This window comes from Microcaecilia unicolor, chromosome 9 (assembly GCF_901765095.1).
Source record: "Microcaecilia unicolor chromosome 9, aMicUni1.1, whole genome shotgun sequence".
Taxonomy (NCBI): domain Eukaryota; kingdom Metazoa; phylum Chordata; class Amphibia; order Gymnophiona; family Siphonopidae; genus Microcaecilia; species Microcaecilia unicolor.
The window spans coordinates 88,808,205-88,830,948 of record NC_044039.1 but is presented as its reverse complement, the minus strand read 5'-3'; the positions used below and the strand labels follow the sequence as shown (position 1 = coordinate 88,830,948).

General features: G+C 42.6%; 1 protein-coding gene across 1 annotated transcript in view; it reads left to right on the top strand.

The window, feature by feature from the left end:
• EIF2AK4 (eukaryotic translation initiation factor 2 alpha kinase 4) overlaps positions 1 to 22,744 on the top strand; it is a 285,849-nt gene that overhangs the window by 92,873 nt on the left and 170,232 nt on the right. Inside the window, exons 14-16 of the mRNA XM_030213680.1 lie at positions 157 to 252; positions 7,090 to 7,212; positions 20,385 to 20,489. Of these exons, the coding sequence (XP_030069540.1) occupies positions 157 to 252; positions 7,090 to 7,212; positions 20,385 to 20,489 (324 nt within the window). The remainder of the gene's footprint in view (positions 1 to 156; positions 253 to 7,089; positions 7,213 to 20,384; positions 20,490 to 22,744) is intronic.

Genomic DNA, 22,744 nt, shown 5'->3' with positions numbered 1-22,744 from the left:
CTAGCATCTAAATCTAGACATCCTCCTTACCCTTTTTGTGTCAGTCAAAAACAGCATCCGGTTTTCCCAGATTAAATATTGCTGGAATCCCTTTGCATTCCCAGTTAAACTGCACTTTCCTTGGCTCCTTACAAATAATTGTTGTTTTCTGTACAGGATGAAGAATGCAAAGAGAAGAAGAATCTTAGTGAAGACTGCGGAGATTCAGAGAGACTGCCAGGAACACAGACTGTACACTATCTTTATATTCAGGTGAGACGCTTGTACACCCAGAACATACACCACGTTCGTATTTAAGAGCAAAGCATTCATGAGAGTCATAGGAAAAGAGTATATTGCATTTTTCTCCATAAGCAGGATGAATCAGCCACATTTCTGGCTTGCGTCATTGGACATAATTAATAGTCTTTTAGAGATGAAGTCTCCAGCTTTTAGTATCTTTGATTTTGATTTTTCGGATCTGCATCTCTAGTTTCTTATTCTTGATCGTAACCCCTCCACTGCCTCTCCTTCCTCCTTTATTCATCCTTTCAGTTTGTGCTTCTTCTTCCTACTTTTCTCTATTCTTCTAGTCTCATCTTTCTAATCTTTGTTTGCTCTCTTTTCCCTATTCATCCTCCTCTCCTGTGCACTCTTTTCCATTCCTCCTTCCCTTCCTCCTACATTATTTCTCGGTTCCTCTTTTTATATTCTCAAATATAAAAATATTCTCAAAGAAGGCAAGTAGAATGTTAGGTATTATTAGGAAAGGAATGGAAAACAAAAATGAGGATGTTATAATGCCTTTGTATCGCTCCATGGTGCGACCGCACCTTGAATATTGTGTTCAATTCTGGTCGCCGTATCTCAAAAAAGATATAGTGGAATTAGAAAAGGTGCAGAGAAGGGCGATGAAAATGATAAAGGGGATGGGACGACTTCCCTATGAGGAAAGGCTAAAGCGGCTAGGGCTCTTCAGCTTGGAGAAAAAGGTGGCTGAGGGGAGATATGATAGAAGTCTATAAAATAATGAGTGGAATTGAAGGGGTAGATGTGAAGCGTCTGTTCACGCTTTCCAAAAATACTAGGACTAGGGGGCATGCGATGAAGCTACAATGTAGTAAATTTAAAATGAATCGGAGAAAATATTTCTTCACTCAACGTGTAATTAAACTCTGGAATTCGTTGCCAGAGAATGTGGTAAAGGTGGTTAGCTTAGCGGAGTTTAAAAAAGGTTTGGACGGTTTCCTAAAGGAAAAGTCCATAAACCGTTATTAAATGGACTTGGGGAAAATCCACTATTTCTGGGATAAGCAGTATAAATGTTTTGTATTTTGGGGGGATCTTGCCAGGTATTTGTGATCCGGATTGGCCACTGTTGGAAACAGGATGCTGGGCTTCATGGACCTTTGGTCTTTCCCAGTATGGCAACACTTATATACTAGAGTTATTTATTTGTCATCCTAGCTCCAGTCTCCCCCCCCCCCCCCCCCCCCCCCCCCCCCATTTTCTGGCCCTCTCCTCCTCCCCCACCCAGTCTTCTCTATTTTTCTGTTTCCCTGTATAAGAACATAAGAATAGCCATACTGCGTCAGAACAATGGTCCATCTAGCCCAGTATCCTTCTTCCAACAGTGGACAATCTAGGTCACAAGTACCTGTCAGAAACCCAAATAGTAGCAACATTCCATGCTGCCGATCCCAGAGCAAAATACTCTGGGATCAGCAGCATGGAAATACTAGGACTAGGGGGGCATGCGATGAAGCTACAAAGTAGTAAATGTAAAACAAATAGGAGAAAATGTTTCTTCATCCAACTTGTAAACTCTGGAATTCGTTGCCAGAGAATCTGGTAGAAGCAGTTAGCTTAGTAGGGTTTAAAAAAAGTTTGGATAACTTAAAGTTAAGAAAAATTCATAAGCCATTATTAAGGTGGTCTTGGGGAAAATCCACTACTTATTTCTAGGCTAAGCAGCATAAAATCTGTTTTACTGTTTTGGGATCTGACCAGGTACTTGTAATCTGGATTGGCCACTGTTAGAAACAGGATCCTGGGCTTGATGGACCTTCGGTCTGTCCCAGTAGGACTACACTTATGTTCATATGGACCAATTGCTTTCATGAAGCAGTTGTTTATTACTCCTTGGAATTTTACCTCACTAGCACTCCCTGATGTAACATTTATTCAGTCAGTATTGGGGTAATTGAAATCATCCATTATTATAGTGTTGCCCAGTTTGCCAGCTTTCCTAATTTCTGTAAACATTTCTTCAGATTCAGCCACTTCTCAACCCTATACCTGGCCCTCTCTTCCTTCTCCAATCTACAGCTAGTTTCCTCTCTACCTCTGTCCTTGGTTCCCTTTCCACCTCTGTCCTTGGTTCCCTCTCCCTTCTTTCAGTTGTGCTGTCTCTCTTTTTCCTCCCTCCATTGTCCACTGTCTTCCTGCTCTCCATTCCAGTTTTGGCCTCTCTTCTGTAATGGAGATTGGTGCCTGCAGACTAACCTCGCTGCAGGCCTCAGACATGATGTGCTGGAGATTCTTGCTGATGAACTGTGCCATGGCATGCTATGAAGAGATCTTTTTGTAGATAAGGTACAAAAGGCTGCTATTTTTATTAATCAGCATATTGCCACCCTTAAAACCCTCTCCAGCCCTCTTCTGACCCAATCTCCTTCTCCAGGAGAGATTGGAACACAGAGCAACAGAGGTCCTATTATTCTTATAGACATATGTATCGACCATCCTCCTGCTCCTCCCAGTCTTTATATGGTTTTCACTTTCATCCCAGACAGCAGAGGGCCAAAAAGCCACAATCTGCAGCAGCCAAAACCAAGAGTTGGGTTTTGACTGCCTCCACAAGAGCATAGCTTAATTTCTCAAATCTATTCTGGATGGCCTACAGTAGGAAGGAGGCTAAATTGTTTTGTAAACAGATGGTCTTCTTATAACCTTAGAAAAGTAGTTTCTCAAGATAGTCCATTAATTTACTATCTTCATTTGGCAGACTAGCCTCCAATTTACCCACTGAGAGCATAAAGGTTAAGCTCTCAGCATCAGGAAATACTTAAAAAAGGAACTCTGTTTCCTCTTACAGACGAAGGCAGCCAAGCCCATTCCACTAAGGGAAAGAGGGCAAGGTATTTTCTGATCACAAAAAAAGACAGGAGGATATCTCTCAGTCCTAGACCTGAGGATTTTGAAAAGATATCTCACAAAACAAAAGTTCAGGATGTTTTCCTAGGCTCCTTTACACCACTTCTTCAAAAAGAGGTTGACTATGTTCTCTGGATCTAAAAGATGACTACAGTCATTTTCAGATATATCCAGGCTATAGGGAGTATTTGCGACGTCATAGGGAACTACCAGTACTGTATACTGTGGCTCTGTTGCAAATCTTTGTGTTATCCGCAAAGAGCCAAACTTTTCCTTCTAATCCTTCAGCCATATTTCTCATAGACCTTGAATAGAATCAGTTCTAGGACTGATCCCTGAGGCACACCACTATTCATCTGTCTGTCTTCTAAGTGAATTCCATTTACCACCACATTCTGTGTTCTGATAGTCAACCAATTTCTGATCCAGTCTACCACCTTGGGCCTACAGTATTTCCAACGCACTCGGTTTACTTATGAGCCTCCTACGAGGATCAGTATCAAAAGCTTTGCTGAAATCTAAGTAGACCACATTTAGCACATGCCCTTACATAAGTACATAAGTAATGCCATACTGGGAAAAGACCAAGGGTCCATCGAGCCCAGCATCCTGTCCACGACAGCGGCCAATCCAGGCCATGGGCACCTGGCAAGCTTCCCAAACGTACAAACATTCTATACATGTGATTCCTGGAATTTTGGATTTTTCCAAGTCCGTTTAGTAGCGGTTTATGGACTTGTCCTTTAGGAAACCGTCCAACCCCTTTTTAAACTCTGCTAAGCTAACCGCCTTCACCACTTTCTCCGGCAACAAATTCCAGAGTTTAATTACACGTTGGGTGAAGAAAAATTTTCTCCGATTTTGTTTTAAATTTACTACACTGTAGTTTCATCGCATGCCCCCTAATCCTAGTATTTTTGGAAAGCGTGAACAGACGCTTCACATCCACCTGTTCCACTCCACTCATTATTTTATATACCTCTATCATGTCTCCCCTCAGCCGTCTCTTCTCCAAGCTGTATAGCCCTAGCCTCCTTAGTCTTTCTTCATAGGGAAGTCGTCCCATCCCCGCTATCATTTTAGTCGCCCTTCGCTGCACCTTTTCCAATTCTACTATATCTTCCTTGAGATGCGGCGACCAGAATTGAACACAATACTCAAGGTGCGGTCGCACCATGGAGCGATACAACGGCATTATAACATCCTCACACCTGTTTTCCATACCTTTTCTAATAATACCCAACATTCTATTCGCTTTCTTAGCCGCAGCAGCACACTGAGCAGAAGGTTTCAGTGTGTTATCGACGACGACACCCAGATCCCTTTCTTGGTCTGTAACTCCTAACGTGGAACCTTGCATGACGTAGCTATAATTCGGGTTCTTTTTTCCCACATGCATCACCTTGCACTTGCTCACATTAAACGTCATCTGCCATTTAGCCGCCCAGTCTCCCAGTCTCGTAAGGTCCTCTTGTAATTTTTCACAATCCTGTCGCGATTTAACGACTTTGAATAACTTTGTGTCATCAGCAAATTTAATTACCTCGCTAGTTACTCCAATCTCTAAATCATTTATAAATATATTAAAAAGCAGGGGTCCTAGCACGGACCCCTGAGGATCCCCACTAACTACCCTTCTCCATTGTGAATACTGCCCATTTAACCCCACTCTCTGTTTCCTATCCTTTAACCAGTTTTTAATCCACAATAGGACATTTCCTCCTATCCCATGACCCTCCAATTTCTTCTGTAGCCTTTCATGAGGTACCTTGTCAAACGCCTTTTGAAAATCCAGATACACAATATCAACCGACTCCCCTTTGTCCACATGTTTGTTCACTCCTTCAAAGAATTGAAGTAAATTGGTCAGGCAAGATTTCCCCACACAAAAGCCATGCTGATCTAGTTCTTTGGTCATTCAGTCAAAGAAATTAATCAGATTCATTTGGGAAGATCTTGCTTGAAATATTCTTTGCTGGATCTTCTTGTTATGAATTTCAAATTGCCCATCTTCATAACTAGAGGGAGGGAGGGAGGGGGGACGACCATGGAACTGGGAGGGAGGGAGGGGGGACGACCATGGAACTGGGAGGGAGGGAGGGAGGGAGGGAGGGAGGAGGACCCTGGAACTGGGAGGGAGCCACACACTCATTCTCTCACACACACTCGCACCCAGTCTCACTCTCTCACACTCACACACTCGCACATTCACTCTCTCTCTCACACAGTCACTCTCACACACACTCTGTCAAACATACACACTCCGAGGAAAACCTTCCTAGCGCCCGTTTCATTTGTGTCAGAAACGGGCCTTTTTTACTAGTCTTTGATAATACGTTGTTGAAAGTTTCTTATAGTCAGTCTCTGTCATGCTGAACTTCACTTCAGATTTTTTTTTTAAATTTTTACAGCTGGTCATATGGCTTTGAGCATCATCTGATCGTAGGTTCCATGTGCTTTTCTTTTGCTGTCCTTCTGTTCTTGTTGAGGGCAACTGGAAGGGATTGCATGGATGGGCTCAGGAGAGCTACTGTGGAGAAGGAGAATGGTGATCAATGAGGATTGGATACTCAATTGGAATCTTAGAGGCCACACCTGAAGAATTATTGGTCACCACCTGTTGCCAGTTCTGCTCAGATATAGTGATTGATAGAGTGATCTTAGGGGTAAAAGGTCTGGAAAAGTCCCTGGAGATAGGTCACTTGAGCACCAACAATTTGGCTCCTGATGTCTAAAATTCAGAAAAACAAAAAAAGAGCAGAAACAAAAGTCATTAAAAAAAAAAAAAACCCTAAAGCCCCCTTTTATCAAGCTGCATAAAAGGGGGCCTAAGGCGAGACAAAATAGAGACAGTAAGTAAACTAACCAAAACAAGAAAAAAAGAATAAAGCAAGCAAAAGTAAAGAAAAAAATGTCCTAGCTCCTAACATGTACTGATAGTAAGTTCCTAAATATATTTTCAGCCCTGGAAGGAAATATGCTGGAGGGGATGAGGAAAAGGAATGGTTACAGAGAAATGTACATGTGTGTGTGAGAGAGAGGGGAAACTTGGTGTTGGGGCAGGTAGTATTGACGTGGGGAATGAAAGAGTTGTGGGCTAGAGTGATATTGGGGATGTAAAGGGGGGGAGAGCAGAGTCAGAATAAGGATATGAACAGTTACCTTCCACCTTCCCAATCATTCCAGATTCTGTCCCCCCAGATCCTGGAATATCCCTCTCTTCTCTGCCTAGATCTAGGAAACTTATTGTTTATTGTAGGATTTGATATACCACCTTTACTAGCAAAAGCTCAATTAGTTTACAAGTACATACTAAAAAAAATAGTAAGGAAAAGAACTTCAAAATTAAAATAGGACAGATTATACAATCATACATAAAATTAATCAGGTAAATTGGGCAAAGGAGTACTGGATACTTCCCATTTCACCTTCCTCTAGGCCTGCTCCTACTCCTCTTTTTTTTTTTTTCTTTTTTTCTTAGTAGTCTTCCCGATTTGTCATTCTTGGTCTTCTTTACTTTTCCATTTTCCTCTGTCATCCCTGCTCCTCTCATCCTCCTGCTCTTTGTATGTTGATACTTGAGCGATTTCTTTTCTCTACTCAAAAAAATGTCAAATATTAGCTCTGTGTTTATATATTTTTAATTATATAATGTTTGTTTTATCACTTTATTTAAAAATATAATGCAAAAAAAATGCAAATTTTGTGTTGGTTCAATACATACCTTCCAAAAATTGCTCACCAGTCCTCGTGAATGAGAGAAAATTGTAATTTAGGACTCCAACAAAAAAAATAATTTGAACAGGAAGGTGTATACCAGAGTTGTCCAATATTTTTGTGCGGGAGGCCATGTTAGATATTGGAATAGTATCTCAAAATATTTTCTTTCTTGCTGGGTCTTGTTCCTGGCACTGGTTTGTCTGTATATTGACTGTCTTCTATTACTGAATGTAGATGGAGTACTGTGAGAAGAGCACACTACGTGATACCATTGACCAGGGACTGCATCTGGATACCAGTCGGCTGTGGAGGCTTTTCCGAGAGATTTTGGAGGGATTAGCTTATATTCATGATCAAGTTAGTAACAAAGCTCAAATTTTATGCAAAATTTTCATTTACATTTTGGTGGTCAGACGTGAATGGATAAGTTATGCTTTAGGAGTATATATTCACTTTGGGCACAATCATTTTGTTAGATTGCTGTAAAGAGTTTAGTGCAAGCAAAAGCAATTAAACACACATCTCCCTACACTCCTAAAGTATATTTGTGTGCATTAAAGTTATTATTGGCAACAGAAATGTATGAAATAAAAATTCAAAAAGTCCAAAATCAGAGAAAAAGAGTCAAAGTGATTTCCCCCCCTATATAGGTCCCTCTTATTTGTATTGCAGTTGAATATTTCTGCTCTACAGATATAACTCTACCCCCGGAATGCCCCCTGGTATAGGTAGACATTTTGGTTGTTTAATGATTTATAGGAGCAAAATCTTTTTGTATCGGTACCCAGAAAAGTTTTTTAAAAGCATGGACTTCATAACTGCTTTTGAATTTTGACTTGGATATATTTAAAGAAATCTTTTTGCAGCCACTGCAAAAAAACCTCTCTGAAAGAATAAAAACCTCAGCCAATCAGAAAAGTCCTTTTGCCAGATCTGTTAATCTACTTATTACTCATGTTTTACTTTCCTTGATATTCATACTGCAGAAGTAATCCAGGATTAAGTGAGGGCTTGTTTCCTTTTTTTGTTTACCCTTAATACTCAAATTGACCCCAATGTTGCTTGTTCTTATATTGAATAATCCAATAACATTTGCACCTGTAGCAATTAATCTTGGAGCAAATCCATGTCCCTCAGTGGCATGAATTATTTTAGTACTGAAACCTTGATTGAGTCATCTTCCAGTATGTTTGCAAACAGCAGTGAATTAATCACCGGTGCTTGTACTGAAAACATTTCTGATTTCAGAATAGCCATAGTGAATGTTTGAGATTTATTTTTCATGTAGTGGCTTAAATCTGTAGCAACTTTACATATTTTGATTATTCTGAAAAACATCCGCGAAGGACTGGATCCTGAGACCTATGATATAGAACAAATATGTATTCATGATTGCATTAAAGGTGCTGTTCTCTGAGAACAAACAGGATGTAGTCTTTTTACTGATGGATGATGTCATCCAGTAGAGCCCAGCACAAGAAATGCTTCCCAGCATCTATTCGAAAAGCCTTTGAAAGCAGCTTACCGTGCATGCATTTGCCATCCTGCCTGCCATTGATGAGCAGGACCAGCTCAGTCTTCAGCTTTCTGTGGAGCAGTGAAGACATCAAGGCTGTTCTGGTGTTTTTCTCTTTCAGCACTGTGGTTTCCTGGCACTCAATTATTTTTATCTGTTGGAATGGGGATGTCCCAACAGATCCCAGCACTTTTCCAGTACAAAGATGTAGTGCTTTCAAAGTTTCTAATAGATGTAACGCACCACCTTGTCGTGCCTTTCTGTAGATTTTCTGCCACCAAAACTTCACAGCCAGCTACAAGACAAGTAACCATTTCCAATTCCTTCTTTCAGAACCTACATTTGTTTATTGCACCAGTTTTTACTATGCTTGCAGTAAACTGTCTCGTCTGCAATCTGCTATCCGGGGCTGCAGCTTTCAATCCCTCATCCTTAGGTTTCAATTCACTTCTCTTTAACCATTTATGTGTCTAATTTTGATCAATGAATGATTCCTGGAGTAGCATTTTGTATTTTCCGCTGTACTTATGCATATGCCACTTGTGCCTTTCCTGCTGGTCTAATTCCTCTGTATTGAGAGTGTGCATGTTCTGTGTGCTTTATTTTGTAGGAGTGCTAGTGAGAATCTTTTGCATCCTGTGACTGTAGACCGAAAATTAACATAGGGATACTTCCTGATTAAGCGGTCGTGTGACCACCGTTGGACACTAGAGCACCTGATTATAAATTCGATTATAGTAGCAGTGTCAGCACTGCGGTGGCTCATGCCCAAGGAGCAGGTCATGCTTTTTGGGATTGCTCCTTGGGGTGAGGTTCGGGGCAAGCTTACTTAACTGGGAGCCCCTGTTGTTTAAAGGATATGAGGTATGTTATTACCGTTTTTAAGGCTTCTGTTGCTAGGTACCCTAATATGTGTTGCTGGATTTCAGATGGCTGTGGACTTTATCCTGGTTAGGTGGGGTTATCGTTTGGCGTTTCTGGGCCCTTGTTGTAGGGACGCTCCTGGGTCAAACTATGATTTGCTTCTCCCCTACTTTACTAAGCCTCTGCAGGGTACACAAATAAACTCCCTAAATATGGGAGTTTTGAACTGTCTAGCATTGAAATTAAAGACAGCTTTAGTATTAGATATGATACAGGAATATAATCTTTAAATTTTGGGCCTAACTGAAACTTGGTTCAGGCACGGAGAGGAGTACTACTTAGTGCCATGTCAATGGGTTTCTCCTATCTTTCCATGACTAGGGGGTCTAAGAAAGGTGGTGGATTAACTTGCTTTTTTTGGAAGAATTTGAGGTGGTAGAAATTCCTGCTCTCTCTCTCCCCTATAGAGAAGTACTTATTGTTAAACAGCAGTGTCCCTATATTTGTTATTTTGCTTTATTTTATTGCCCCCCCCCCCCCCCCCCCCCAGGGCTGTTGGTAGCAATATGGGATGACATATTTCACACAGTTGCGGAATTGGTGGTAAAACATTGTTATAATGGGAGATTTTAATGTATAGTTTGAGGAAAAGTGTGCACATACTAATAAATTTAGTACATTTTTATCTATTTGGGGATTGAAACAGTGGGTCACTGGCCCTACTCATATTGGGGGCTACAGATTGGACGTACTGCTTACGTCACTGAATAGCAATTGTGGGGTAAGTGATTTTAAAAGTTAACCCCCTTTCCTGGTAGGACCACTATATTGTGGTCAGTATGCTTACATTACTGTATCTGGATAGAAGGGGGAGGGTACCTGAGGATAGTAAAACCATAATACCCGTCTGGCCAATCGAGGGTGTCTGCCGCCCCAAATAAACTGTAATATGTGGCCCTGAAGTTGTTTAAGTATCTGCCTCGGGACCGCCACCGACAAGGACTGGAACAAGAATAACAACCTAGGCAACACATTCATCTTCATCACTGCCATGTGTCCCACCAAGATAACCACAAGCCCTTCCACCTAGATAACTCCACCCTAATTTGATCCACTATTTTCCCAATTCAGTTCATACACTCTACCCAAATCCCTGAGTATCGGAATCCCCAAGTATCGGATGCTGTGCTTAGCCCATTTAAAAACAAACTTGGCTCTCAAGCTGTGTTCCTCTCCATGAGTCAAAGAGACCCCCAGCAACTGCATATTTTTCAAATTCCCAAAGGATCTTCAATATCGTAGGCAGTGTCCGCCCCGGATCCACCACATCATCGGCAAACAAAGCAATACGATGCTCCCCCTTCCCCACCTTTATACCCCGTAAATCTGGATGGCGACACATCAATTCAGCTAGAGGCTCAACATATATCGCAAATAGCAGTGGTGACAAAGGGCACCCCTGCCTAGTTCCTCTACAAATGGGGAAGAAGGAGGTGTAACGTCCATTAATATTAAGGTAGGCCCTCGGGTCCCTATATAAGGCTGCCAACCAGGTGCTAAAATTTTCTCCCACCCCCATCCGGTTCAGCACTTCCCTCAAAACCCCCCAGTTAGCTGGTCAAAGGCCTTTTCTGCATCTATGGCCATCATGGCCATACCAGGTACACTTCTTTGTGCTTCCCAGATCAAGTGGAGGGTGTGCCTAATATTGTCCCCTACCTGTCTCCCAGGCACAAACCCCGACTGGTCCCTATGAATCAGCTTTGGTAGAACCCTTCCCAACCTATTAGCCAAAATTTTGGCCATTATCTTTGCATCAATATTCAACAAAGAAATAGGCCTGTAAGAGCCACACATCGCTGGGTCCTTTCCCGGTTTAGGCAAGACAGTCACCCCTGCCTCTAACATAGATTTGGGAAACTCATTACCTTCCAACAAACCATTCCCCACCCGAACCAAAAGATCCCCTAGTTCACTCACAAAACATTTATAAAACCGCGCTGAATACCCCTCTAGCCCGGGAGCCTTCCCATTCGGAAGCCTCTTAATCACCCCCTGCACTTCACCCAAACTAATGGGTTCCCCAATCTGCGCTCTTTCTGATTCACTCAATCGTTGTAATTTCACCTGATCTAAATATCTACCTATGGCCACTTCCGTTTCCTCCTCCGGGGCCTTATACAGATCTTGATAATACTTCATAAAACAGCTTGCTATCTCAGAATCAACATAGTGCCATCCTCTCCTGTCGTCCCTCATCTTTTGGATAAGGGATTTAACTCTTCTGGCCCTTAAATACCTTGCTAGCATTGCACTGGATTTATTAGCAAACTCAAAGTATTGCTGTTGAAGCTTAATTCTCATAAAGTCCACTTCCATCATCTGCAACTGATCTAAATCCCCCCTAACTTTTTAAAGTTCCTCCCATACCTGCAATGTGGGGTTTCATTTGTGCAATTTTTCCAAGTACACCAAGCGCATGCGAAGGTCTAAGGAACGCTGTCCCCTTTCCCTCTTCCTGCACGACCCCCACTTGATCAGCGTTCCCCGCACCACCGCCTTCAGTGCATCCTACAATACATCTTCTGTAACCTCACCATTATCATTAAAGCAACAAAACTCGTGAATAGTCAACTTGATCTCTTCCCGCACTTTCTCATCCCCCAATAGGGAATCATTCAGCTTCCACCTACTCCTCCGCTCCCCTTGACCCAGCCCCTTGAGCCTAATCCACACTGGAGCATGATCCGAAATTTGAATGTCCTCTATTTCCGTCTCCCCCACCATATGCCAGCTATTTTGATGCACCCATAACCCTTCCAGGCGGGTGTATGATTGTGCTGCATGGGAGTAGAAGGTGTAATTCTGCTGCACTCCATGCAACAACCTCCAACAATCCACTACTTCTAGTTCTTTCATAAACTGTAACAATGCTTTCCTCCCGGGCCCACCCTGATGTCCCCCTCCCACAGAATGATCTAATCGTGCATCCGGGGCAACATTAAAGTCCCCTCCTGCCACCACTTGCCCTCCAACAAATCCCTGAAGCTCTTCCTTTAACGTCTGGAAAAATCCCCTTTGACCCACATTTGGGGCATAAATATTAATCAGTGTCAACTCCTTACCCTGCATCAGCCCTCTAATGGCCCCACAGCGACCGCTAGTATCCCGAAACTCCTTTTTAATTACAAACCCACAGTCCTGTCTTATCAAAATGGCCACACCCCCCATCCTTTTGGGTCCTCTTCCCTGGTAAACTACAACCTCCCAAAAGGGCCTATGATGCAACATATGCGCGCCTCTTGGTCTCAAATGTGTTTCTTGCAATAACATTACAACCCACTTCAATCTACTCAGTTCCATAAAGATTCTACTCCGCTTCCCTTGATTATTGAGCCAATTTACATTCCAAGAACCGACCAACAATGTCTCTCCCCCTCCCTTGTGCTGATCTCTGTGTCATTTGATCAGCCATCCCTCGAGGAACAACCTCACTCCTCCAGAGGCACAAACCCTACTAGATCTATCCTATGACCACCCTGTAGTTCTTCTCTCACACTTACCGCCACACTCATTCATCTCTGTACTCCTACCAGACTTCCTTCCACTCCTCCCCCATCCCACAAATTACAGACATGACACCCATCGTCCCATCCATCTTATCCTCGCCTCCTCCCTCCTTCACAGTCATTCAACATGCTCCCATTATCCCCATTCTCTTTGGAGACTCTTACCCCTCCTCCCCTCTCCCCATCAAACTCCCTACAGGGCTCACACCCTAAATTCCCTCTTATCTGCAAACTGTCCTCAGTTAATCAAAGAATCGTCCAGCAGTCCTTTTAAATCTTCTCTCTTCATGAAGCATGCTTGTTGGACTTCTTCCCAAGATCCACCACCAGCTGCCAGGCTGAATCCGCCCTAGGTTCTATAGCGGCAACTGGTTACTTTGCCTGGGCCGGAACTCCACTACATCCCAAAGTGCGCAATGCTGACCATGCCTCTTCTGGAGTCCTGACTTTGCGTGATTTCCCTTCCACAGTCAGCCACATCGCAAATGGAAAAAGCCACCTGTGATCTCATAAACTCCGTAACTTCCCGAAAAGATCTGCGTTTTTGCAAAGTTGACCCTGCCAGATCCTGATACACGCCAATCTTATAGTTTTTCCACAGGATCTCCTTTTGCTGCCTTGCTTTACTCAAGATCTTCTCCTTAGTGGGAAAGTCCGCAAAACAAACCACAATGTCCCTCGTTTTTGACTCTCGTTGAGGACCCGCAACTCGATGCGCTCTCTGTATGCGAAGGTTCACCGACTGATTGTTATCCTCTAGAGTCAATATATAACCACACAACTCCCGTATCACTGCTTCACAATTACTAAATATGTCCAGGTCCAGAATTCCTTTAAATCTCAGGTTATTATGCTGTGACCTGTTTTCCAGGTCCTCTGTATGTTCCTTAAGTTGCTGCAATTCGGAATTGACCTTATCCACTTTCTGACGAAGGGTTCCCATGTCCAATTTGATAGTCACCATCCCCTCCTCCACCTCGCCGACGCGTGCACCAAGTTCCTGAATTTCCGCTGTAATATTTTTCATGGCATTCTGCACATCTTTCCGGACCCCTGCCAAATCCGCCTTCAATCCTGGAACCATCCCACAACATCCGATTTAGTAATCTGGCTGTTCTCTGCCACACCATCCGTGGGGCGTTCTTCCTCCGCCTCAGAGGGAATCTGCGCCATCTTGCTCTCCCTAGGCTCAGGCCCTGCCATGCTCGCCTTTGTCTTCTCGCTCTGCGCCATTGTATAACAGAACTTCTCCAAGCTCTTTTTCGGCGGCATAGCAGAAGGAGCCTTCCCCTTTTATCTGGGACTTAGAGGAGTCGGCAAATCAACGGGATATAATTGATTAAACAACAGCCCCGACCGAGCTCTGCGGTTATGTTGCCATCCCGGTCAATGGCGTCACTTCCTCAAAGTCTTATTTGTTTTTATGTAATAAATTTTATTTGTCGACCCTTTGGTTTATTTAGCCTTCCCTCATTTCCCACCCTCGAGACAGCCCATGAGAGCAAAATGTGAACCACATCGATGATTCTTTTAATAAAAGAATTTTATATTTGGAGTATTCTGTTTGTGATCTGCTCTTTATTGCACATAGCATTCATAAACTACAGGAAATCACAAAAGTAAGACTGGCTATCTGAAAAAGCTAAAAGATGCAAATGGAAAAAAAAACCTCAGCTAATACAATCAAGCTGTGGAGTCGGTACACCAACTCCTATTCCAACTCGACTCCTACTATGTGTAGTAAATCTAAAAGAAATTTGATTAATTAAAAAAACATTGAATATTTCTTTCTGCACTTAATTAGTGCTAATAGACTTCAAAATATATTTATTTGAAGTTTGAACAAAGAACCTAAACAAAAAAATATGAAATGCTAATTTTACCGTATATTTTAATGTTGAAAGTTTTTATTTTGAAGCTGGAGATGGTTTTTAATGACCCCCAACTCTACCCAAAATTGCTTCCAACTCTGATTTCACAGCCCTGAATAAAATAAAATGGGGACAACAAGACTTTTATTTAGATATAGTTAGTGAAAAAAGGAAGTGCAAAAGTGGCATTGTGAGACTTAGGGGGCAGTCATCAACATGGGTTATTTTACTACAACTCATGCTGTTTTAGCACAGGTCCCATTTTAGTGCAGTGAGACCTAGTTAAACTGGGTTAATAGTAAAACAACCTGTCTGGATGGTAGCTCACATTAATAATTTCCCCCCTTAAAGAGGAGGCCCATGTAGAATCTGATGAGGAAATAGTGGAATTGACAAATATTTCTCTTTGTTGTTCATTGAGGACGTTCTGGAAGTAGGGTAGAAGAAGCAATTGTTTGTGAGGAGCATAGGTGCCCCGTATAAGAGGCTTGGGGAGGCTAAGCCTCCCCAGCCCAGCTCTGACCTTTACCGCCCATGCTGCAGTGCCCTGCCCCCCAAACGTAGCCACTTTCCCTCCAGGTCCAAGGGCCACTCATCCAGACCTGCCAAGTCGGGAGTCTCCCGCACTCCCGAGTCTTGGCCGGCAAAGTAGGAAAGTCTCCTCTTCAGCGCGAGTCGCGCGATAAAACAAAAAAAAGAAGCAAGAGCGGGCGGGGCCGTGGCAGCCTTCAAGCATGGGCTGTCTGCGCTGCAGCCGCTCCTCTCTCTGCCCCTGGAGGAGCAGGAAGGAAGTTGACATCGACTTCCTGCTCTGCTCCGGGGACAGAGAGGAGCGGCTGCAGTGACGATAGCCCATGCTGAAAGCTGCTACGGTACAGCCCCACGCTTGTTCCAGCAGCCAGCTGTTGCTCCTGGGGGCTCGAAAGCGGTTGAAGCTGCGTGTGGTGTCGGTCCTCCCAGGCTTTGGGGGCATGTAACGGGTGTTACCTTTTTTTTTTTTGTCGGGACTCGGGGCGCTGCTGCTGAAGAGGAGAAGCAGCAGCAGTGGCCAACAAATTAATACCGGGTGGAAGGGGGAGCGGGAGAGAAGGAGGGGACATGGAGAAGGGCTGGAGTCCTGGAGAAAGGGAGAAGCTGCTTAAAATTAGGAGAAAGTGGGGGGGGGGAGGGGTGAAAGAGGGTAGACACTGGAAGGAAGGGTAGGGAGAGAGAAACTAACAGGAGGAGAAACATTGAAGGATGGGGAGAGAGAGGGGGGCATGATGAATGGGAAAGGGTAGAGAGAGAGACACTGGATGGAAAAGGGGATAGAGAGAGAGAGAGAGACGTTGGATGGCAAGATCGGGAGAGGGGGTAGACGAATGGAAGGACATGGAGAGAAAGAGGGAAGAGGAAGACAGAAGGATGGGGAGATAAAGAGGGAAAACGGATGGAAGGATGAGGATGGGGGGTAGACGGGACAGGGGAGAGAAGAGAAATCACTGGACTGGACATGTAGGGGAGGGCAGGGGAGAGAGGAGAATTGCTAAATATGGAAGGGTGGAGGGGTCAGGGGAGAGAGGAGATTTGCTAGATGGATGGATGGAAGGACCAGGGGAGGGAGGAGAGTTGCTGGACACGGATGGATGGATGAATGGAGGGGAGGGCAGGGGAGAGAGAAGAGTTGCTGGACATGGATGGATGAATGGAGGGGAGGGGAGTGAGGAGAAATGCTGAATATGGATGGAGGGGAAACTGCTGAATTTAAGGACTGGATCGAAATGCTTTGAGGGCAGATGCTGCAACTGGAGGAAGGATAGGGATAGGGTGCCACAGATGGTAGACAGAACGCATAAGGACACAGGAGGATGGTGGACATGGTGAGTGAAAGAATATCAAATGGAAAGAAGACACCATAAAACAGACGACACTGGGACCAAAGCGAATAGAAAAACTAAATGCTCAGAAAACAAAGGTAGAAAAAAGTATTTTATTCAGAATGTATTAATTGGAATATGTCAGCTTTTGGAAATGTGCATCTGTGATATTTTGCACGTAAGTTTCAATTTCTCTAGTATTGCAGCATGCCAAGTCTGACTTCTTGAGGTAATTTTCCAGTTCAATATTTTGCCTTCATGTCTTTTGATTTCTAGTTCCTTTTGTCATATCTGTTGTCATGTGTTTTTCATGTGTGATCAAGGTGCAGTATTCTGCTAGCGTGTACTATTTCCAGCCCTTTTGGTTTTGGTTTTTTCACTAGGTAGTGTATTGGTGTTTTAGAGCCTGGTGTAATTACAGTGCTGCCTTTCCACGCATAAGATTGTAGCTCGTCCTGCCCTTGGAATTAGTGCTGTTATGATTTGATAAGTTTCTGAGTGTGTTTTTGCACAAATTTGTGTATAGTGTTTTGCAGTGGAAAGATTGTGTGTTGGCCGTCCTAAGTTGACATCAACACTTTAAATTCATTTTAGTTTGTTTGTCATAACATCAGACATGGTTTTATAATATTTTGGAGGATCTGATGTTGAATTGTTAAAGGTATTAATTGTGACTTTTACTTTTATTTATTTATTTTTCCTGTGTGTTGGACAATTATAGATGTAAGCCCCGCCCCCTGGTACCACCCATAACCCCGCCCCCTTTAGCCTCTACAAACAGTTGGGCCACCGACCGCCTATGGTGAGGAGCTACCAAAACTAAGAGTAGATAACATGAGGAGTTGGACAGGATACATACAGACTATTAACAAATCTTTGAGAAATTCTGGTATCTCTACTAATTGGTATTTTCAGTACATCTTTAGAGTCAGGAGAGGTCTCAGAGAACTGAAGAAAGGTAGGTGGGGTCTCAAGTGGAAGGAGACAGCTGGTAACTTAATTGAATCACTCCTAAAACAAAGAATAGTGCAGTTTCTGGAATTCAGTTGATTGCATTATCCAAATCACAGGAATATTTCTTTTTTGACTGGGTGACCAGAGAGTTGAATTTGTGGGAGGAGCTAGATTTCAGAAAGACTTTTCATATCGCATAAACTGATCATCCTTGGTAGGGACCTTAAAGTAACCTACTGGGTTGAGTGGTAAGCATTAGCCTATGAACTGGTTGAGTGGGAGGTGACAAAGAATAGTGGTAAATGGAGTCCACACCAAAGAAAAGGGTCATTACTAGTGGAGTGCCACAGCTGGGTCCAAGGTCCAGTTTTTTTCAGTGTTTTTGTAGGAGATTTTGAAGAAGAATTATTGGGAAAGGTTTGCCTTTTGATGGATGATATCAAAATCTGCAACAGGATAGACACCCTAGGAGGTGTGGAAAACATGAGGAGCATGGTAAAGTTTTGCAATGAAGATTTAATGATAAAAAAAGAGCATGGTACAGTATAGGGGATAATGTTCAATGTGCAATCTTATCTGATCATCCTAAGGTGCCCAAAGAGGTAGATAAAGCAATGGCAAAAGCCAGAAGGATGCTTGAATACATAGGGAGAGGAATGACCAGCAGGACAAAGGAGTTGATCATTTTTTTAAAATACGTCTTTGGTGAGACCTCATTTGGAGCTCTATGTGCAGTTTTGGAGACCTCACTTTCAAAAGGATATAGACCAGAATGTAGCTAATGGGAACAAATGGTGATTTTTATCATAAAGCATATGGGGACAAAGTAAACTTGTATAACCTGGAAGAAAGACCGGATAGAAGAGAGATGATAGAGACATGTGAATGACTCCATCATATAAATGCACTCCCAGTGGAGGTGGTTTAGATCAGGATTGTATTTCAGTTCAAGAAAGCATGGGATAAGCATTGAAGGAGAAAAAGGGATTTTATAACTGAGCAGTTGGTGCAAGTGGGCAAACTGGATAGATCTTATGGTTTTTATCTGTCATTCTTTTCTATGTTTCATCATGCAACATCAGCTGCTGAAACTATAGCAATCAAATTATACCAAGAATTTCTCTCTTTTCGAAAGTAGAGGAGTGTGGTAGCCGTGTTAGTCCACTCTTAAGGTTATCAATAGAAATCAAACAAAATAAAACATGGAAAAGAAAATAAAATGATACCTTTTTTATTGGACATACCTTAATACATTTCTTGATTAGCTTTCGAAGGTTGCCCTTCTTCATCAGATCGGAAATAAGCAAATGTGCTAGCTGACAGTGTATATAAGTGAAAACATTCAAGCATTACTATGACAGTCTGACAGGGTGGGGGGATGGGGGTGGGTCGGAGGTATGCATGGGGACATCAAAGCATATCATTGATATTCTAACAGGATGGGTGTGGATAGGTGAGGGGTGGGGTGATCAACCGAGACATACAGCTTTATGGTTTATAATGGGCTAGGAACCCCAGATCCTTGTTAAGTCCTTTCTGTTGGGTGTTAAAATGACCTTTGAAGTCAGAATGATTGAATATTTTAACACCCAACAGAAAGGACTTAACAAGGATCTGGGGTTCCTAGCCCATTATAAACCATAAAGCTGTATGTCTCTGTTGATCACCCCACCCCTCACCTATCCACACCCATCCTGTTAGAATATCAATTATATGCTTTGATGTCCCCATGCATACCTCCTACCCACCCCCATCCTCCCACCCTGTCAGACTGTCATAGTAATGCTTGAATGTTTTCACTTATATACACTGTCAGCTAGCACATTTGCTTTTTTCCGATCTGACGAAGAAGGGCAACCTTCAAAAGCTAATCAAGAAATGTATTAAGTTATGTCCAATAAAAAAAGGTATCATCTTATTTTCTTTTCCATGTTTTATTTTGTTTGATCTCTTTTCGAAATAAACTCAGTAAGAACAGTTCCTTCCTCAGCCTGTCCTTAGAGGTCGTACCACACATTGCCACAAGTTACACCTTCTGTCTATCAGCCATTCAGATTCAGGTGACAACTCACTAGTCTGGTTTTCCAGAAAAATCCTTTCTTTAGGAAGAATAGGATGATTTGTTTCTCATTCTGAAACTTATTATTCCAGACCACCTCATATGGAAGAGTTGAACACAAGCCTTCCTAACCTTCTCTTGCACCATCTTGAAATACTTTACTTTATGAAGAGATCTCCTATCCTATCCCAAGTTTTTCTCAGATTAGCAAAGAAAAATACACTTCTTAATCCTGCCAGAACACTGAAATAAACATTTTTGGTTTTCTAAAAGTTCCAAGACGATCTCTAAGTTATCAATTTGTAATAAGAGTCAAGTAGTTATGTGCAAACTCTCCACCATACTTATAGTGTACATTCTTTTTTCACACTTCAGCTTGGTGGGATCCCATATGTAAGTGTGGTTTGGGAAGCTGGGGTATTACATTCATATGTGGTGGGGCAGTTCTGAGGTCCAGAATTTCTACAGAGATCATCTGTTACAAGTTAGCATATTTTATTTTATCTTCTTGGTCTTTTTTTTCTCCTGCGCCCTGAACTTCCTCTTTCTAGTTTGTCCTTTACAACTAGTCCTTGATGATAGAGAAATGGACTCAAGAAGTCTGCTGAATGACTAGTGAAGCCAACTAGGCTGTCCTGTTTCCCAAGATCAGATCCTCTAAACTTGAGATCTATATCTATTCCCTCAGACATGGACATTCTAACCTTTTAAAAGTAGTGGTTACTTTCCCTTCAATCAAAAAATTTCCTGGACTCAGCTCTTGAAAATTGATCCCAGGTTTGTTGTTTGACCATGTCCTGGGCCATTCCTTCTGGTCACTATCTCTCTTGTATTTGTCAGGGGATGATTCACCGAGATTTGAAGCCAGTAAATATTTTTTTGGATTCAGATGATCATGTGAAAATCGGAGATTTTGGTCTTGCCACAGATCATCCAGCTTCCATGGTAAGTGATTTTATGAAGTAAGCCAACAAGGTTTTTAAAGCATAATATACAATATAGATCACTGAAGTAGAAATATGCTAATTTGGGGGCTAATTTTGGGACTAGTGTATTTGTAGTGATATAGTCCAAAAAGATAAAATTATATTGGGATGATGTTCAGTGGCATGCAATCCAATTAAAATTATCCATTAACTTGTATTCAGCTGACTAGAGGCGCACTGAAACAAGTGTTTTTGGTTCCAACTGAAACCGAATCCACAGCCAAAATTCGCTGCTCGGTTTTGGCCAAAACTGAAAATCAAAACTGCGACCCCCACCCTCTGCTGCTGCCTCAAGCCTATCCACCCCCTCCCTGAGCAAGGCCCGCCCCTGACATAAAACCCAGTTCCCCCCCTAGGGCCGCTCACTTACTACACCCTCTCCCCCTCCCCTCGCTGTAGGCCCTCCATGAGACTATTTTCTAAAAGCCTGGGTGCTGACTGCGTTGTGAAAATGATTGTCACTCTACCCTGTTATGTCTGTTACCACTCCCTAAGTTATTGGTTATATTTTAATTAGATGAATTGTCCAGTTAAAATTTGTGGGCCTGATATTCAAAAGGATTTATCTGGGTAGCAGTAGCTGCTACCCAGATAAATCAAAGTGACTGGGCTCAAACCTACATTTTCATCAGCGTTATCCAGATAATTAAACTGACAATCATCTCTGGCCACCCTGGCCCTGTCTGGATAGCACCAGGACTGTCTGGGAGCAAAACTGAAAGTTAATCATGTACTGCTGACATTCAGTACTAGTACACAAATAAGCTACCTGATTAACTCAGGACAGTTATATGACTGCCCTGAATTGACCAGGAAGCTACCTGATTATGGGCCCTGAATGTTAGCAGTACTCAGCGGCAGTGACAGTCTGCTTTATATCTGGGTAACAGCTGGCACTGAATATCCCATATAGCTTGAATGTAAAAGCACTGCACCTGGAATTTAAAGGCAGTGATACCTGTAGAGTTTAAATTTATTTATTTATGGCATTTCTATCCCACATTAGCCCAAGTGGAACTCAGGTTCAATGTGGCTTACTATATAAACATAAAAGAAATAGCCTTTCATTTAAAGAATACATCATAAAAAATATTATGTAGATTGCGATAGGAGCAAATTCAGTAGGACGTCCGGAAGAAATGAAATATAAGGTACTGTGGCAAAATGGTGAAATTTCCAGCATATGAATTACAAGAATATTTCATGAAGTGTATTTCTCTAGTTTGGCCAGCAGGTAGTGCATGTTTATGTTTAAAGCTGTTACAGAGAAATGACTGTTCCTTCTTTAGGTTAACACAGAGAAGAAGTTAACCTGCAGTGGTGTGGCCAGCTTCTTTTTAAAAAAATGTTTGTTCTGGGCTCTGATTGGCCCAGGAGTTCAAATTCAGCTAGGATGTACTGGCTTTTTCTCCAGTCTTAGCCAGGGAGAAGAGAGAGAAAGATAAGTACATAAGTAATGCCACACTGGGAAAAGACCAAGGGTCCATCAAGCCCAGCATCCTGTCCACGACAGCGGCCAATCCAAGCCAAGGGCACCTGGCAAGCTTCCCAAACGTACAAACATTCTATACATGTTATTCCTGGAATTGTGGATTTTTCCCAAGTCCATTTAGTAGTGGTTTATTTTATTTTTTTTGTTTCATTTGTACCCTGCGCTCTCCCACTCATGGCAGGCTGAATGCGGCTTACATGGGGCAATGGAGGGTTAAGTGACTTGCCCAGAGTCACAAGGAGCTGCCTGTGCCTGAAGTGGGAATCGAACTCAGTTCCTCAGTTCCCCAAGACTAAAGTCCACCACCCTAACCACTAGGCCACTCCTCCACTCTCATGGACTTGTCCTTTAGGAAACCGTCTAACCCCTTTTTAAACTCTGCCAAGCTAACCACCTTCACCATGTTCTCTGGCAATGAATTCCAGAGTTTAATTATGCGTTGGGTGAAGAAACATTTTCTCCGATTTGTTTTAAATTTACTACACTGTAGTTTCATCGCATGCCCCCTAGTCCTAGTATTTTTGGAAAGCGTGAACAGACGCTTCATATCCATCTGTTCCACTCCACTCATTATTTTATATACCTCTAACATGTCTCCCCTCAGCCGTCTCTTCTCCAAGCTGAAAAGCCCTAGCCTCCTTAGTCTTTCTTCATAAGGAAGTCGTCCCATCCCCGCTATCATTTTAGTCGTCCTTCGCTGCACCTTTTCCAATTCTACTTTA